General features: G+C 35.4%; 1 protein-coding gene across 1 annotated transcript; it reads left to right on the forward strand.

The window, feature by feature from the left end:
* The first annotated feature begins 1,819 nt into the window (after window positions 1-1,819).
* Window positions 1,820-17,479, forward strand: slc22a16 (solute carrier family 22 member 16). The gene is made up of 9 exons (XM_073816713.1): window positions 1,820-2,136; window positions 2,717-3,190; window positions 4,067-4,184; window positions 6,246-6,560; window positions 6,887-7,127; window positions 7,610-7,737; window positions 14,911-15,020; window positions 15,514-15,613; window positions 15,737-17,479. The coding sequence occupies exons 1-9, from the start codon at window positions 2,087-2,089 to the stop codon at window positions 15,908-15,910; spliced, it is 1,710 nt and encodes a 569-aa protein (XP_073672814.1). The 5' UTR covers window positions 1,820-2,086; the 3' UTR covers window positions 15,911-17,479.
* The last annotated feature ends 1,577 nt before the right edge of the window (window positions 17,480-19,056 follow it).

Raw genomic sequence — 19,056 nt, forward strand, 5'->3', positions numbered from 1 at the left:
ACATTTTCATCAGCCATTACTCCAGTCTTCAGTGTCACATGATCGTTCGGGAATCATGCTAATATACTGATTTATTACTTTTATTATCAATGTTGGAAACAATTTTGCTGCTTAATATTTGTTTTTTTGGAACCTCTGATACTGATTTTTATTGATGATTAAAAAGTTAAAAAGAACAGCATTTATTCAAACCAAGTATTTACTATTACTTTTTATTAATTTAACACATCCTCACTCATAATAAATCAGCATATTAGAATGATTCCTGAAAGATCTTGTGACACTGAAGACTGGAGTAATGATGCTAAAAATTTAGCTTTGCATTACAGGAATAAATTATATTTGAAAGTACATTAAAATAGAAAATCAGTATTTTAAATAGCAATAATATTTCACAATATTACTGTTTTTTTTTTTTTCAGATTTTTTGTCAAATAAATGCAGCCTTGATGAGCATAAGAGACTTATTTAGAAAAACAAAAAAATCTTACTGATCCCAAATAATTTTATAAACCAATTAAATACTACGTGGCTTTATCTTACACACACATTTTCCTAACACATTTTGTAACCAATGCTCTGAAGTGTGAACACACCAGCTGTTGAACACTAGAGTGAAGGTTACTCTGATGTATGCATCCACTATATTGTGAGTAACTACCTAACCACATTTTTGGAACAAATTTGTACCCAGAAGTGGGATAAATCTGACAAACTCTATTGTAAAACAGTAATAAAATAAAGTGTTTATAATGCTGATGTATTCCTTATGCCTTGAGAAAAGGTATAATGTATTTGATGCACATGAATGAATTTCCTATTTCAGTAAGCTAGCTATTTTAGTGAGGACTTCTCTGTATATGATTTACATAGAGCATTAAGCGTTATACTGTATGTACACCCTGCTGTGACCATGTGTTTAAAGGGTTAAAATTAGAAGTGAGAAGAGGGTCCAAGTCTTCACATTCAGTGACTGACAGAAGGAAGAACTAGGGTCATGATAAATCAAACATTGTGACTGTAACAATAACAATGACTTGCCTGTAAATGATACTGAATATGAGTCACTTAGAGTAGATCTAAAATGTTTATATTCAAATCTGCTAGTTTCTGTCATTTCTCCATCAAGAACTGGATAAAACTGAAGCTGAGGAGGCCATGGCTAGTTTTAACACTTCACACTCCAGTTAATATTTCTTAGGGTTGGTATATATTTTTTGAAAATTAATTTATCTAAAGACGTACCTTAAAGTGTAGGCTACAAAAAGCTATTAAACATCTCTACTGTCATGTTATTTTATGTTCATCATTTACCTAACAGCTATTACAAATGTATGGTCAGATGGTTTAGGTTCAAGGACAATCTAAAATGATTTTGAACAGTTTGAAACCGACATACAGCTCAAAACTACTGCTAGAGAAAACGCATTTGTGTTATTATACTCAGAACCATATTTACTGAGATAGATTAACAGAGGATGCACTGATTGATTGATTTACAGAGGTACTCACTGATTAAATTAATATATTAGCTAAAGTAATGGTCAATTTGATTAACGTAATGTTTGTCTTTGAAGTCAACGTATGCAGTATGATAAAAAGAATAGCTTTTAAAAAGCCACAAAAGTTAATAGGCTGTATTTATGCCACATACCATGTCACACAAAACCTGACAACAGCATTCGCTAACAAATTTTCGCTACTAAGCCTATATGATTTATTAATACCCATCTCACGTCACAAGGATATTTCCAGGGGGCTCCACGACTATTTAAACTCTGGATAACCTGACCAGACTTACGTACGATGGGAGCAAAACCCAACACACTTTGAAGCATACGAAGATGAAGCAATATGATCTAATTTCAGCTGTTCAGGGCACTGATGGCTCTTGACTCTTCAGGGTGTCGCATAACCAAACGTTACCCGAACTTTTTGGTTTAAATCGTTGCTTGCCTTGGAGTGGAAAGTTCCCAACCGAAACCGCCCCTCCTACTACTAAGATCTATGATAGCAAACATGTACAAATTGACAAGAGTCAACTAAGAGCCCCTCACACTCTTGGAGGATCCTGCACAAGCTGAAAATGACCACCGGCGTCGAGCGACTATTCGACGAACTTGGACACTTTAAAAGGTAGGCTACCCATTTATTCCTGAGAAGTGTTTTATGCAAATCACATCTTACTGGTACTTCATTTCATCGTTGTATCGCATGAATGATGCAGATTATCATTTATAAAACCTTGGTCTTGGTTAACAAAAAATCAAATGTAGAAATGTGTAATTTTAAGTTAACAAAAAACTGTAGATTACCTTACTATTATATTTTAAAAGACACTACTTGAGTTTTAAAATACTATAAAATGTTTTAGAAGTAAAAAGTATGCACTGATTTTACTTTTACTTAAGACGTTAATGTGGACACGTTTTTATGAAAAGATACTGTATGTTAAACAGGATATCACATGTAAATACTCTGGAAACCACAGCTGCATTTTCACTATAAAATTCACTATAAAATTCACTACAATGTAAAAATGATATCTAAACAGATATTTGCAGAAGCTGGCATTGTTGTATTTTTTTCTTACAATTAGGCCTATTGGTTGTCCTGCTTTATAAAGAGAATTGGATAGTTTATTTAAAAATTGATATTCAATGATAGTCAGTGCTTTCCTGTCAATAACTTCCATTTGGTCCTTCTTTCCCTTCAGGTTTCAGGCATGTGTTTACTTTGCTGCTATTTTCCAGGCCATCTCCTGTGGAATACATTACCTGGCCTCAGTTTTCTTAGTTGAAACACCTAAATTTCTTTGTGACGCTCCTTCAAATATTACAGACGTTCTATATAAAAATCACTCATCAACGTCGTTGGCAGATATATGGACTCACTACAAGCCAGGTGATGGACCAGTGGTTGTACAGACAGCTGGAGGAGACCAGTGGGAACTTAGTCCTTGTTTAAAAGCACTGCGGCTTGATGCTATCAATTTTCAGTATGAGTTTTTTGGGAACAAGACTGTGGAGTCGTGTGGTGGCTTTGTCTATGATCACAGCGAGATTGAGCAGAGCATCGTAACAGACTGGGACCTGGTGTGTGAGAAGGAATGGCTGGCCAAACTTACACAGCCAACTTTTATGCTGGGAGTTTTGATTGGAGCATTGGTGTTTGGGGATGTTGCAGACAGGTAAGGAATATGGGATGGTTAGCACAAACAGGATTATTTAGGTCTAAAAATTCTATTTGTTATACAACAACACAGGCAACTAATTAAGAGGATTATCCAGTTGTTAATTTCAGAAACGGAGTCAAGGTATTATTACAGACACAGTAGTTGCTGACAGAGCAGTGCACATAAATCATGATTAAAGAGTGTGACAAGTCAAGTGAACCCAATGCTGTAGTACCACAGGTGTGCAGTATACTTGAACATTTGATATGACAAGATAGCTTATAATTGTCAAATGTTTAATTCTGCAGTAAGATAACTAAGAACACTGAGAGAACTGTACAGGATGTGAGAAATGCAGACACTGCATGGCTGTACATAAACAGGATATCACAGGTTCACATTCCATGAAGACAGAATCACTGTCCATTTCCATTCTAGACAGCAGAGAACTACAGCTACTGCTGTGTATTTGTACATGTTTATCATCAGATTGGCCATGGTTGTACAGAAAAAGAATTATTTTGTTCTGCGAATGTGTATCCATATAACTTATTCAACAATTAAATTAATGCACAGAAACTGAATCAATTTGGAATGGTCAAAGGTGAAGTCATGCTGGTGTGCATAAGTGAGGCATTTGCATGCAAAAACAACCCATTGGTTTACTTTGATTATACAGTTGGCCTGTTTGTCTTTAAACAGCTGTTCACACATAAATATCAAATTGTAAATAGTGAATCAATTGACTGAATGGTACAACTAGTCTCTTTTCATGCATTAGTTGAAATTAATATACATTTATATAAAGGCATTTATCTATAACTACATACATTTTTCTGTAGGTAACTGAAAACATATAAAATATGTACAGTTTTGCTTTCCTTTTTCCAGAATTGGCAGGCGCCCCATTTTAATGGCTACCAGCTTGTGCCAGTTTATTTTTGGTGTTACTGTTGCATTCACATGGAACTACTACCTCTTTGTGTTGATGCGTTTCCTTCTTGCGATGGTAAGTGGATTGGTCCATATTCTGAATATTCTAGAGCTCTCAAATCGATTAATGACAAATAATCACAAAGTGGATTGGTCCATATTCTGAATATTCTAGAGTTGTCAAATAGATTAATCATGATTAATCACAAAGTGGATTGGTCCATATTCAGAATGTTCTGAAGCTGTCAAATTGATTAATCACAAAAATTGATTGGTCCATATTCTGAATATTCTAGAGCTGTCAAATTGATTAACCGCGATTACTCACAAAGTGGATTGGTCTATATTCTGAATATACTAGAGTTTTCAAAGCGATTAATCGAGATTAATCACAAAGTGGATTGGTCCATATTCTGAATATCCTAGAGCTGTCAAATCAATTAATCACAAAAAATTGATTGGTCCATATTCTGAATATTCTAAAGCTGTCAAATTGATTAACCGTGATTACTCACAAAGTGGATTGGTCCATATTCTGAATATTCTAGAGCTGTCAAATTGATTAACCGTGATTACTCACAAAGTGGATTGGTCCATATTCTGAATATTCTAGAGCTCTCAAATCGATTAATGACAAATAATCACAAAGTGGATTGGTCCATATTCTGAATATTCTAGAGTTGTCAAATAGATTCATCATGATTAATCACAAAGTGGATTGGTCCATATTCAGAATGTTCTGAAGCTGTCAAATTGATTAATCACAAAAAATTGATTGGTCCATATTCTGAATATTCTAGAGCTGTCAAATTGATTAACCGTGATTACTCACAAAGTGGATTGGTCTATATTATGAATATTCTAGAGTTTTCAAAGCGATTAATCGAGATTAATCACAAAGTGGATTGGTCCATATTCTGAATATCCTAGAGCTGTCAAATCAATTAATCACAAAAAATTGATTGGTCCATATTCTGAATATTCTAGAGCTGTCAAATTGATTAACCACGATTACTCACAAAGTGGATTGGTCCATATTTTGAATATCCTAGAGCTGTCAAATCAATTAATCACAAAAAATTGATTGGTCCATATTCTGAATATTCTAGAGCTGTCAAGTTGATTAACCGCGATTACTCACAAAGTGGATTGGTCCATATTCGGAATATTCTAGAGCTGTCAAAGCGATTAATCGAGATTAATCACAAAGTGGATTGGTCCATATTCAGAATATTCTAAAGCTGTCAAATATTTTCATATATATATATATATATATATATTCATATTTACATATGATTTATATTATGTTTAAATATAAACTACATATATTTCTTAAATATATACATATGTGAGTGTATTTATATATACATATATACACAGTGCACACATATATTATGTAAACACAAGCTTTTATTTTAGATTCAATTAATCGATTTGACAGTTCTAGAATATTTATATTCATACATGCACATACATAATTAGGCTGTATGTGTCTCAAGTGAATACTTTGCAGTAAGTCACAGTCTGAGGGCTGGTTATATAGCTATTTAAAGCTATTTAATTAAACATCCCTGTCGTTCTCCTTTATTTTACTCAACCCACATACTTACTTCTTTAGCTGCAATTTTTGTTTAAAATCAAAGCTTCTAATCACATCTGAGAAGCTACAGTTGAAGAAATATGGTGAAAACTGGCTAAAACTTAAAAATGAATTTAAATACGACAAAGCAATTTAACTCTTAAAAAATAATTCCCATTGTAATTGGAAATTGTAGTTAAACATCAGAAAACAACAACTTTAAAGCATCCATCAATCGGTAGTTATGAAGTAATCAGTAATCATGATTACATAATACAAGAGGTATTATGTAATCATAATTACTGATTACTTCATAACTACTGATTAGCTGTGCCTGATTACGATTACCAAAAGGGGGTTGAATGCTAAAGCACTTTTCCACAAATGTATAAAGAACATTACGGGGGAAAGTAAAAGGAAAGAGAAGAAATTGTCCGGAAAGTCATCCCAAATCATTCATTCCATCCTCACTGCTTCCATTTTACTCTGTCTGCTCATTCATCGTAATCAATGTTTATTTCTACTAACCCGTTTCTTTGTGTGTGTGTGTGTTGGCAGGTGTCGAGTGGGTATCTGGTCGTAGTCTTTGTTTATGTGACAGAGTTTACAGGAATTAAGGTGCGCACATGGACCTCTATGCATGTGCACGCAGCCTTTGCTGTAGGCATCATGGTAGTGGCTCTAGTGGGGTATCTTGTTCGCGTCTGGTGGATCTACCAGATCATCCTCACCCTCAGTACCTCTCCGTTCTTGCTCTACTGCTGGAAGTTTCCAGAAACACCCTTCTACCTAATGGCTAAAGGCAAGTACAAGGAGGCCCAGGAGCTGCTGGACACTATGGCCTACTTCAATGGCCTGCCACCCACCCTTAAGGTAGACTCACATTTACAACACATGGAACTGTGCTCCTGCTATAAATTATACCCTTTTCAGAATATGCTTTCCTACCATGACCTTAGATTATGAGACACTAGTACCATACTTGGATTGATGTTAAACAGGACAACACAATCTCGCTACACCTTATGTTAAAATAAGGTAATGTAAAGAAAAGTGACATGCAAAATATATAGAGGTATTGTAAATTAAAATGCAATTTTTAAAAGCAGCTTTCTTGAAAGATAAGAGGTCAGATAACAGTTGTGGAAAGTGGTATTATTAACAGTTTCTGTGTTCTTTAAATGTATCACTGACCTTAGGTGTCAGAGCTAGAGGATGATCGTAATGGACCACTGTTAAATGACAGTAAGCAGGAAGATGGAAGAGCAATGGAAGTCGAGAAGAGACTAAGCATCCTGGACATGTTTGGAAGCTTGAAAATGGCCGGCCGCAGCGCCACCTGCTGGGCTATCTGGTTCATCGGAAGCTTGGGATACTATGTCTTCAGCCTAGGGTCTGTCAGCCTTGGAGGAAACCAGTATATCAATCTCTTCCTGGCTGGTAATGGACTAATATATGTGTGTATGTTTGTATGTGCTACTGTAGCATTCATTCTCAAGAAGTCTTTGATGCTTTAAATGGGACAGGTCACCTCCTCTCCCCCCCAAAAAACTATCATTGTTCATTCATGCAAAACGGAATAACTTTTTTCCATTAGGTAAAAGATGACAAATTCTGAATAATAAACTGTTTGTTCTTTCCGTGCATTTACAGTGAATGGAGAAAGTAACTTTTAAGCATGATGGAAACAGCTCATAAAAGTATCTTGTCTTTAAAAAACTGGGGTGAACTATTCCTTTAAAGCAAAAATAAGTTGAAAATAGTGTAAGAAATACAAAAACATGCAAACACACCTAGTATGATGCCTTATGTATTGCATTGCTGGAATTTGAGCATTTATGCTGAGCTATATGCAGTTCATTTTAAGTAGTATATGTGTTAACCACGCTTAAGCTAACTATTCTTTATTTGACTGTTGTTAGGTGCTGTTGAGATTCCGTCTTACTTGATTGGCTGCTTTGCAATGGATCGGGTCGGCAGGAAGAAGACATGTGCCCCGGCTCTGCTGCTTGGTGGAGTAGCCTGCATGCTCATTATTGTGGTGCCCCAGGTATGAGATCATGACTGTCTGAATGCATCTGACATATATACACAATGTGATATAGCAATGAAACAGAAGTAGTGTTCGATCTTTTCTTCCATATTATGACGTAAATCTGAGTTCAATGGATTACTGAAGAATTGGTTCTATCCATTGGTTGTTGAATGGATTTTCAGATGTGGGTGTTGCACTCAACATTGAAAGCAGGTGAACGTGAGCTTGCAGGATAAAGTTTAGGTGGACTAAATGATTAGAGAAGTCCTGCAAATATCACCAGAAAGAAGTCTAAAGGTCCAGTTATAACATTTAAATAAATTGTAAAGGATTAGTTCACTTCCAGAATAAAAATTTTCTGATAATTTACTCACTTCCATGTCATTCAAGCTGTTCATGTCTTTCTTTCTTCAGTCGAAAAGAAATTATGGTTTTTGAGGAAAACCTTCCAGGATTTTTCTCCATATAGTTGACTTCAATGGGTTAAAGGTTCAAATTGCAGTTTCAGTGCAGCTTGAAAGGGCTTCACACGATCCCAGCCGAGAAATAAATGCCTTGTCTTGCGAAACAATTGGTCATTTTCTAAAATAAAATAAAAATGTATCTACTTTTTAACCACATGCATTATGTGGTTACATTGTAAAGGTCATGTGTGACGTAGGTGGGAAGTACCGACCCAGTGTTTACAAAACTAACGTGCAAAGAAAAGTTTTTGCCCGTACCTTTGTAAACTGGAGTACACAGACGAAGAACTAACCACACGTGGCCTTTCCAACAAGATTACGTAATGCATGATTTTTTTTTAATAGAAAATGACTGATTGTTTTACTAGATAAGACCCTTATTCCTCGGTTGGGATCATATAGAGCACTTTGAAGCTGCACTGAAACTGCTATTTGGACCTTCAACCCATTCCCTTGACCCTTGATTCCCATTGAAGCTGACTATATAGAGCAAAATCCTGGAATGTTTTCCTCAAATACCTTCATTTCTTTTCGACTGAAAAAATAAAGACACAAACATCTTGGATGACATGGGCCTGAGTAAATTATCAAGAAATTTTCATTCTGAAAGTGAACTAATTCTTTAATGTATTTTTTATTTTTATTTTTTCAAAATAAGACTTATAACATGTATGTATAAAACAGATAGGGTGAATTTTGATTTCATGCCAACTTTAAAGATAAACCTAATTCTCAGCCTGTTATACAAATGGAAGGAAGCGAAAAATGGCCATTGTATTTAGTTTCCATGGAATGTTTACTGCATGTTTTGCGGCAGTTTCAAAGTGAAAATGTCCAGAGAGTGGTGCTAAAACACACTTACAATACGTGACCGTGGCACATTTTAATTATATTGGTACAGGCATGTATTGCTGCGTTTTTCTTACACTTGAGGTACATTTTGTGGCTGTTCAGAATTCAAATATCCAGGAAGTGTCGCTAAAGGTAAATGCTCATTTGTGTTGGAAATATCCCCTACACCAAACCCAATAGTTTTAACAAATGCAAAAGTGATATAAAAATGCATTTGCTGATGCTGTCATGCTTTTTTTTAACATTGAGCTGTTTTGTCGAATCACCGTTTTACGGGGTTCATACCGGGGTTCTTCACCTCTCAAAGTACAAGCTATATTGCGAGAGCTACTGAGCAAACCTACTGAATTAGAAAACTCATACATATGAAGCTATACACGTGACGACAACATTAAAAAGTATCAGTTTTCAAGTCTCTCAAGATGTCATAACATAAAATTCTGCAAGTAATTGTGTTAAAATTTGGCTTTTTAATCAGAACTCTCTACCTGTCATAAAAAAAAGTTTGTGTGAAGAGGAATACAAGCTGTCAGTTGTTAGACTTTTACTGCCTCTAGTGTTCATTTCAACTGGAAACTGCAGTCATTCATACATATAGGTATGTTTTGCAGTTTTGCATACATGTATTTCTAATGAGCCTAAGTAGCAAATTATGGAAAATATTAATCTGGGAAAACTGGGAAAAATTTAAGGTGGTTTGACAGGTCTAAAAACAATAAGCAGAAAGCTTCATTATCTCTACCTCTGGGAGGAAGTAAGTGATTATTAAAATGAATGATTTACCTTGGCAAGAGTGGACATGTGTTTGTGTACATGTTTGCTTTTAACATGGTAACACGGGCAGATGTTTGTATCTGACCCTCTTGCTCTGTTTTTGATAAACCTTTTTGTACACACTTTCTCAAGTTCTTTTACTCATTTTCTGTAGTGCTTTAAACAGCAGTAATACATTTACTAAATGTTATGCAATCCATTTTCATCTTCTGGATAAAGTTTTGAAGCACATCCCACCGCATATAGCAAAGAAAGTGCCCATGTAATTATTGCAACAAATTACTGGCAGCTGTGTTGGTATAGCAACAAGGTTTTAAAAGCACCATCTCTTCTATTTAGAGAATGAGAATGCAGTGAAAAGGCTTGTGTAGATGATAACCCTGTGCAAGATATTCCTTATTTTAATTCGTGCTGTCTGGTACATAGGCACACTCACATGTGACATGATAGAGTTGAACCTCATGCAACCTCCTAATAGGATCTGTAGCATTGCAATATTTTTAAGAACTCAAGCTACTTAGGACATACAGTTCTGCCAAAAACAATGTTGTTTTTCCTTTTCTTGTGATTGGCCAGAGATTTCACAGTGGTGCAGGTCTCAAGAAGCCCAAACCCTTAACTGTGTGTCAAACTGGCTGTCCAACTTGTCTTGCTTGAGTTTAATAATTAATAACAAGCTGTATATTACAGATTGCTTCAATGCAAATATCCATATGGTGTTATTGCTGGTGTCACTAGACCCATGTTCAACCATCTGGGAATGTGAATTATTTTTACATGCAAAAATCTTTTGAATATGTGAGGCACGGTAGTCATGTCAGTATGTTTTTCTCTCGCTGTGCTGTAGTTGGTGGTAAGTGTCAACTAGACCACTTTCCCTCATGGTCAGTGCCAAATTTCAGTTTAACGTAAATTAAATGACAGTTTCCTCGGTGTCATGGCAGCCTCTTGAATTATAGATCTGCAGGTGTAAGATAGTCTCCTTGGCTTTTTTTTTTTTTGGATGGAAGTAGGGCTGGGCGATATGGCCTAAAAATAAAATCTCTGATTTTTTCACAAAAAATCCGATTTACGATTTAAATCGATTTTTCCCCCCTACAACTTTTAGCATGTAAAGAAACCCCAGCTTTTCCACAATATATATGGGCACCATATATTTTGCAATATACATTGCAACTGCATCAGTCATCGCTTTCCACCAGTCCCCATTCTTATCATACCAGACACAGTAAATGTTTGTAAGACAAATAAATATGAGATGGGAGGAAAATATATATTTCCATGATTTTCTCTTGCACTTATATCGTATACAAAAATATACAATTTTGAACACAGAAATATTAAATGATTTAAATAACTGAAATGATCTGCCAGCAGGTGGTGGTAAGACACTGATTTAATTACTGAATCATGTCATTCATTTGATTCGTTCGAACGGATGGTTAATTCAGGAATAAAGCAAGTGACTCTTTATGAATGGGAAATTGAATCATTTCACTAGATTCGTTTAAAAACGCACGTTCATTCATAAACGAAACACCGCTGTGTTTGAGTGGAGATGCGCAGCGGCTCAGTTGTGACTTGTTTCAGACCACTTTTGACGACGAAATAGAGCAAAATCAGGCAATAGTGTTACAGTCAGACAATGTAAGTCACTTAATAATAACTTCTTGTTTATTTAACTGTTATAATAAATCAATATTTCGTTTACAAACTCCCTTAAAAATGACTAAAAGCTGTCACTCATCTTAGTTTGCAATCTCACAAAGCTCTATTATAATAAACAAAGCTACTGCCCATTCAGTCTCTTATTTACACTCTCTACACTTGAGATTCATTAGTCAACGTGCAAAACACATAGAAACCTTTGAAGCTCCACTCAGCGCAAATACAAATATGCTGGTCGGGTCAGTCGCAGTAGGTTTTTTTTGCCCTTGAACGGCTGGTCGCACCGGTGCGACCTAAGATTCTTTTTAGTCGCACCATTGAGAAATTAGTTCGCACTCTAGAGCCCTGATATGCAAATAATTCGCCATTGTCTTCAATCATCTCTCTACTCTGTTTATGTGGTAAGTGGAATTGTATGTACTGTAATGTAACAGGCTAACTTGCTAGCAATCAGCTAATCATGTCCCCTTAGTGACTCGCGTTATTTTACCAGAACGTGTTATTTGTTTTCCGTTCTGAATACAGCGGTTTATTAGGCGTGCCATCATGTGGTCGGACAATATTGCCTCTTAATTATTCTGCCATTGGTGCAATTACAATGTATCTAATATTTTATTAAAAAATCGCGATACCTCGATTTAATTAAAAAATAAATCGTCTTAAAACGTAAATTCGAATTAATCGAAAAAATCGAAAGAATCGCCCAGCCGTATGGAAGGTTAAAAAGGTGAAAATGTTTCAGATGCTACTTCAGTAAATGCTATGCTTAGACATAATGGAATCAGAATCAGTACATTTAACTGCTTTTAACCCATTTCATTGCAATAATTTGCAATAATTATGTCTGAAAAGATTGACTATCTTTGTGAGTGAGTCAATGAATCCCTCAACCATTTTGTCCCAAACACTGGCTTGTAACCATGAAAAAAAAAGTATTCTATATATTTTACTAAAAGTAAGTATGAATGTAATCCGAATGTCAGATGCGTTATTGATATAACTCTCTCATATGGCCTTATGGAAAAGTGTACATTAAAAGAAGTAGGTAATTGGGTAATTTTCACCTACTGTTTATTAAATATTGTGAATTTGGAAATACTATTTTCACACACTGTTTATCGCCTACTATATAGTAGGGAAGTATGCATATTCAGATACAGCCACTGATTCATTCATTCAAATAAAGCTTGCAACATGTCAGCACGAAACTTACAGCTCATATTATCTCTCATGCAGTTATAAATGCAGTGTTTTGACTGAACCACTTCTACTTTTGCTGCACGAGATGAGAACACTTATCATTTTCTGAGTCATGAAAGAGTCTGCTTTTGTGATATATTTCCTTCTTTCTTTACTGCAAAGTGTTGGCTCTGTCTAGATGCGCTTATATCTGCACTAACAATGCGTTCCTGTATCACACATGCGCACTTCAATAAGCCGACAGAAAGCAGGTTATTGCATTTACATGCTGTGCGAAATCGGGGTAAGAGGCAAAAAGCTCAGTAGGGTCTTATGAAATCTGTTTTATTTTCTCCTAAATTCAGTTTTTTGTTTTTGTTTTTTCACATTTTGACTCTGTTGTAATGGTTAAATTGAAAAATTTGGAGAAAACAGTCATAAGTCACACGGGTATATTTGTAGCAATAGCCAACAGTACACTGTATGTGTCAAAATTATCGATTTTTCTTTTATGCCAAAAATCATTAGGATATTAAGTAAAGATCATGTTCCATGAAGATATTTTGTAAATTTACTACCGTAAATATATCGAAACTTAATTTTTGATTAGTAATATGCATTGCTATGAACTTCATTTGGACAACGTTAAAAGCTATTTTTATCAATATTTAGATTTTTTTGCACCCTCAGATTTTTAAAGAGTTGTATCTCGGCCAAATATTGTCCTAATATATCCTAACAAGCCATACATCAATTGAAAGCTTATCTATTTAGCTTTCAGATCATATAAATCTCAATTTCAAAAAATGTATTCTTATGACTGGTTTTGTGGTAACAAATATTAATTAAAAGCATGTCTAATTAATTTAAATCATGAAACTTTTACACATTTTAACAGCAAATTAATAAAAGTGTATCAAAAATTACATTTTTAAGGCCCTATGAAATGCATTCAGTTTTATTTTTGACCAAATTTAGCTTTTTAATATTTTAATATTCAAAAGCATCTTTAAATAATTAATTTTATTATTATTATTTATTTATTTTTATTTTTTTCAGAAATCTATGTTTTTCTTGTAAATAATGTTTCTGGTTATTACTTAAAGAATAATGTTTTAGTAATTTTATTATTATTAGTTGTACTACTGTTACATTAATTAATATATTTTTGTTACCGTTTCTTAAAGTTAAACCAAACTTTTAGTTTGACAGGTTGCTGTGAAGTCCTTTAAGTTTCTGTCTGTGTTTGATATGCCGATAGTTTTTCTCAAAATAAACTGTAAAATGCTCATGATGAGCAGTTCTAGAGATTTATGTTCATGTACTCATATATTTAGGCGGCAGAGGTTGAAAACATTGTGAGCGTCACACGCGCTTGAGTATGTGCATAGTAAACAAAACCTTGCATCTGCACCATTCATTCAAACACGCAGAACATACAGAATTCATATTTAAATGTTATGTTTTCGGCTTAATATTCACAACACTAGTCCATATCACGCTTTGACTGAAGTGTACTGACCTCCCTTTGATTTATTCAAGTTATACCGTAAATTTCAGTTTTATGACTGCATTCTACGATTCCTTCCACATTTTCTGCAACGTGGAAATCATAGTGGCTCTACTAAATACAAAATGCCACTACTGTTGTGCAAATGTTAATTCTAATATGACTTGAAGTTACTTAGTATTACCCTATTGTTCACTGAATTGTCTAAAAAAAATTAAATTGTGCTCTTAGTCTGAATATCAACATACTGTATCAGGAGCAACAGCACTCTATATATTGATTTAAAATACAGGTCATCAAATGGATGCCATTTATTAAATAAATAGGGTAAATTTCTGTCTCCAACCAGCCTTGGTCACAGGCAGGTCACTAAAAGCACAGGCTAAGAAGAATGTGTTAGTGGGTTGATATTCCATCAGGATCACATCACCCCTCATAACTAATAGCTACACTGCTGACACACTGAAATGGCCGAGTGTAGCGTGAGTACAGCCATCGTTGCTCCCAAAATCTATAAATAGACCTGTCATCTAAGCGGCTGTTTATACATATGGCAGCTGGCTGCTTCTGAGGGGAGGTCAAAGGGGACACGTCTTGGGGACGTTTTGATTTGTGTCTGATCCTGAATTTAATGAAGCCCTACTATGGCCTGCTACTGGCAACCTCTCCAAACAGCTGATGATTGAATCATTGTTGCTGATAAATATAGTTTCACTCTGTGTTTTTCTCTCTTTGTTTTAGGATATTGAGATATTGGCTATAGTCCTAAGTATGACAGGGAAATTCGCTATCGCCATTGCGTTTGGGCTGATCTACTTGTACACCTGTGAGCTTTACCCCACAATCATCAGGTATGTCTTATTCCACACTAAAAACTGGAATACACTACACTATTTTTTAAAATCTGGACAGATTTTATCCTCCAATTAGATACATTTATAGTTTGAAGCTAAAAAAAATCAGAGTCTGTGCCCATTATACACATGACTGACTAAAGTCTACAGACTGGCTAACATTGACTTCCAGACTGCAAACATCATGCAGAGAATTCCAGCTTTCAGGCTGCTTATCTCAAATTACCTCATGATGCACACTGCAATAGATGTAGTACTATAGTATGAAACTGTGCGATGCAACACAACATCGACTTGATTAAACTGCACCAACGTAAGTTACTTATTTTCAGTCTCCCTGCTGTGGTCTACTATACTTTTATTCTGTACCGTTAATTTTCTCCGACAATATTTATAATGTCCCAATACATATAGTCCTAGAAACAACTGATTTTCTTGGGCACATCCAAAGTTGATTGGATAATCATTAAATACAAGCTGCATTTAACAGGTCTCTGGCTGTAGGCAGTGGTAGTATGATGTGTCGGGTGGGAAGTGTGGTGGCTCCCTTCTGTGTTTACCTTGCGGACATCTGGATCTATCTGCCTCAGGTATGTAACAGCACTCAATCAATCTAGTACTGTGTGGTGTACAACTGAAGCATGATACAACATGATATAGATTTGCTGGACTGAACAGTGCTACAGTAGCTTACGCTCTCTATTACTCTGTAGCTAATTGTAGGAATTCTGGCCTTCATCATTGGGATCCTGACCATGTTTCTTCCGGAGACTCTGGGACAGCCCCTCACCTCAACTTTGGAAGAAGCTGAAGCTCTGGGATCCAAGCCCAACACAAAGAACACTGCAGTGGATGTGCTAGAGATGAACCAAACCGTCAAAGCCTAAAACCATTAAAACTAAATATTCCTGAAAGTGCCTCTACTGACTAAGAAGAACAATACATACTCCAATATACAAGCCTGAATGAGACATCTGGTGTTTTTGACAAGTGTGATACTATTTTTTATTTATTTTGTAGGCATCTGTGAGTAGCTGAGGCTGTTTTGTGTGAGCAAGTTTGTGTTTGAAGTTTGGATAATTACTAAAAACTATTGGTGTATTTAATTATGTTTTGATTATTATTGTGCTTTGATATATTGTAATTGTTCTAAAAATCTTAATTTTAACAAAGCTGTTACAATTTTACATTTCAGCCAAAATCACTTATGTACAGATTCTTAAGGTTCAGTCACACTAGTGAAATTTAAGCAAAATTTTGGGGGCAAAAGTCCCATTGTCTATTGTCAAGATGTTCATGTCTTTCTTCTTCAGTGGAAAAGAAATTAAGGTTTTGTAGGAAAAGATTCCAGATTTTTCTCCATATAGTAGACATCAATGGGAGCCAACAGGTTGAAGGTCCAAATTGCAGTTTCAGTGCAGCTTCAAAGGGCTCTACACGATCTTAGCCGAGGAATAAGGGGCCTCAAAAACCTTAATTTCTTTTCAATTTAAGAAAGACATTGGATGACATTGGGGTGAGTAAATTATCTGAACATTTTTATTCTGGAAGTGAATTAATCCCTAGTAGGAAAAATCAAACAAATCAACGTGTTTCTTAAATAGGATTTGATTTTACAATTGACAAATTTTAGATTTTATTATGATATATTAACATTCTGATGCACTAATGTGTTATGGACCTTAAACACCATTTACCTACTTTCACTGAATGCAAAAGCATTGCCTTCTATCATGTTTCTATGCATGATTCATTGAAAAACAGAATTTGTTTGCAGAAGCTATTTTTATACAACTGCATCTCAGGGTTTAGTTCCAAATTTATCAGTATTGTTCATAGCAAACTGGGACTGTACTTTATAATACTTCAGAACTTGTTTATTCTGGGTGCTTCTGTATTTGATTTGTTATTTAATATTTTCTTTTTTTTATTTAACGGTCTTATGTTCTCTTTTGCTTTGCATGACATGCGGAATGTACTGTAGAAGAGTTCAAAATAGTATTATCTGCTAAGAACACTTGCAGATTTTTTTTTCTCAGCAGATACTTCATAGATTTTATAATCTTTTTGAATTTGTGTGTTTTGGGACCAAAGAAGCAGTGATAGTAGCTATGTTTGTGCTACATTCATGTGTGGTCGTCTTAGTAACATGTTTGTCTAAATAATGTCATATATTAATAAATATGACATCATGTCTAAATTAGACCTGTTTTATTAAAATAAATACAGTGGCTATAAATATTGGTGATTTAAGTAGATACTACATGTTGTGTGCTGTTCACCTCTCATTCTCTAATGAAAAGAATCTACTCATGGAAAAGGTGGGAAATATTTTCCAGGTTAGTGGGTGTAAGGCAGGCGTCTCTCATTCGCTGTGACAGAGGGGAGGAGGCCCAGGACAAGCTGTGCACTGCCAGCCCTGACCCACACAAAAAAAAAATAAAAAAATAAACCACTCTATTGTTGCAGTCTGAAGTTCTCATTGTACAAAAAAGGCAGTTTTGTGCATTCACTTATGGCCCCTACTGGACATGTTCCCATTAACACCTTTTTGTTTTTTGTGTATATTGGAGTACTATTGTCAACACAAGCATATTTCACAAATTAATCTCCATTGTGATTAGAACAGTCCAAGCAGGCCTACTTCACACATCCTACACAACAAATTCACCCACTCATTTATTATGATACAGGCATTTTGCATTTTACTTTTCTGCCCAATGTACCGAACAGTGATTTTTAACACAAATACTTATTCGAAAGCTACTGAGAAACTGTTTTAAAAATTGCCAACTACCCTACTTGTGCATGTGAGGTTTGGGTTATCAGTGCTGGCACAAATAGAACACAAATAGAAATTATCCCTTGTGGACAGGGCCAGCTGGACGCTGCACTTTGACCCTGCTCTGATACCCAGCTAAGTACAAATACACGTCCCTACACTGATGCAAACTCAGACGCCTATTTCAAAACAAACTTAGAGGACAGAGATCAAATTATTGAATGAAATATTAAATGTAAGAGTAAATGCAACAGCTGAAACTTTGCAGCAAAACCATTCTGTTCAAAATCAAGCATAATTTGGAATACCTGTCTGACAAAAATGCCATGGAAATTATCATGCAGCTAAAATATTACTATTGTTAACATTTATAATGTAAGTGCTTGCAGCAAAGCCCTTTTAAAATCATTGCAGCTGAGGGTTTCCTAAAGCAAGGGCTCCCACTTCTGTTGAACTTGTGGAAATACACCTTGGCTTACATCCATGCAAGCAGTGTCAACATCTCAAAGGATAATATGGCCAGAGACATTGGCAAACTCTTATTAAAAAATATGCTGCAAGCATTTTTATGTAATAGCACACAGTAAACGCCCCAAAAACCTTACAGATATCACTGAAATATATGTCTTGAGGCCTGTCACACAGCATAAACTACTGTAGTAGCTTCTTATTTGCTGCTTATTTCATACTATGTATCTCTCTCCTGTATCAAGGCATCATACAGTATCTGTGAGAAGGTCAATATAACGTGACTCAAATCTCTGGCGTTACGACTTACAACCTCTACAGTCGTGGCCAAAAGTTTTGAGAATGACACAAATATTAGTTTTCACAAAGTTTGCTGCTAAACTGCTTTTAGATCTTTGTTTCAGTTGTTTCTGTGATGTACTGAAATATAATTACAAGCACTTCATACGTTTCAAAGGCTTTTATCGACAATTACATGACATTTATGCAAAGTGTCAGTATTTGCAGTGTTGGCCCTTCTTTTTCAGGACCTCTGCAATTCGACTGGGCATGCTCTCAATCAACTTCTGGGCCAAATCCTGACTGATAGCAACCCATTCTTTCATAATCACTTCTTGGAGTTTGTCAGAATTAGTGGGTTTTTGTTTGTCCACCCGCCTCTTGAGGATTGACCACAAGTTCTCAATGGGATTAAGATCTGGGGAGTTTCCAGGCCATGGACCCAAAGTTTCAACATTTTGGTCCCCGAGCCACTTAGTTATCACTTTTGCCTTATGGCACGGT

The sequence above is a fragment of the Garra rufa genome, chromosome 13 (genome assembly GCF_049309525.1).
Source record: "Garra rufa chromosome 13, GarRuf1.0, whole genome shotgun sequence".
NCBI lineage: Eukaryota > Metazoa > Chordata > Actinopteri > Cypriniformes > Cyprinidae > Garra > Garra rufa.

Excerpts from the sequence above, each read along its gene's own strand:
- slc22a16 (XM_073816713.1), top strand. The coding sequence starts at position 2,087 with ATGACCACCGGCGTCGAGCGACTATTCGACGAACTTGGACACTTTAAA. Across the intron at positions 2,137-2,716 it reads GAACTTGGACACTTTAAAAG|GTTTCAGGCATGTGTTTACT; the intron begins GTAGGCTACCCA and ends CTTTCCCTTCAG. Across the intron at positions 7,738-14,910 it reads TCATTATTGTGGTGCCCCAG|GATATTGAGATATTGGCTAT; the intron begins GTATGAGATCAT and ends TCTTTGTTTTAG.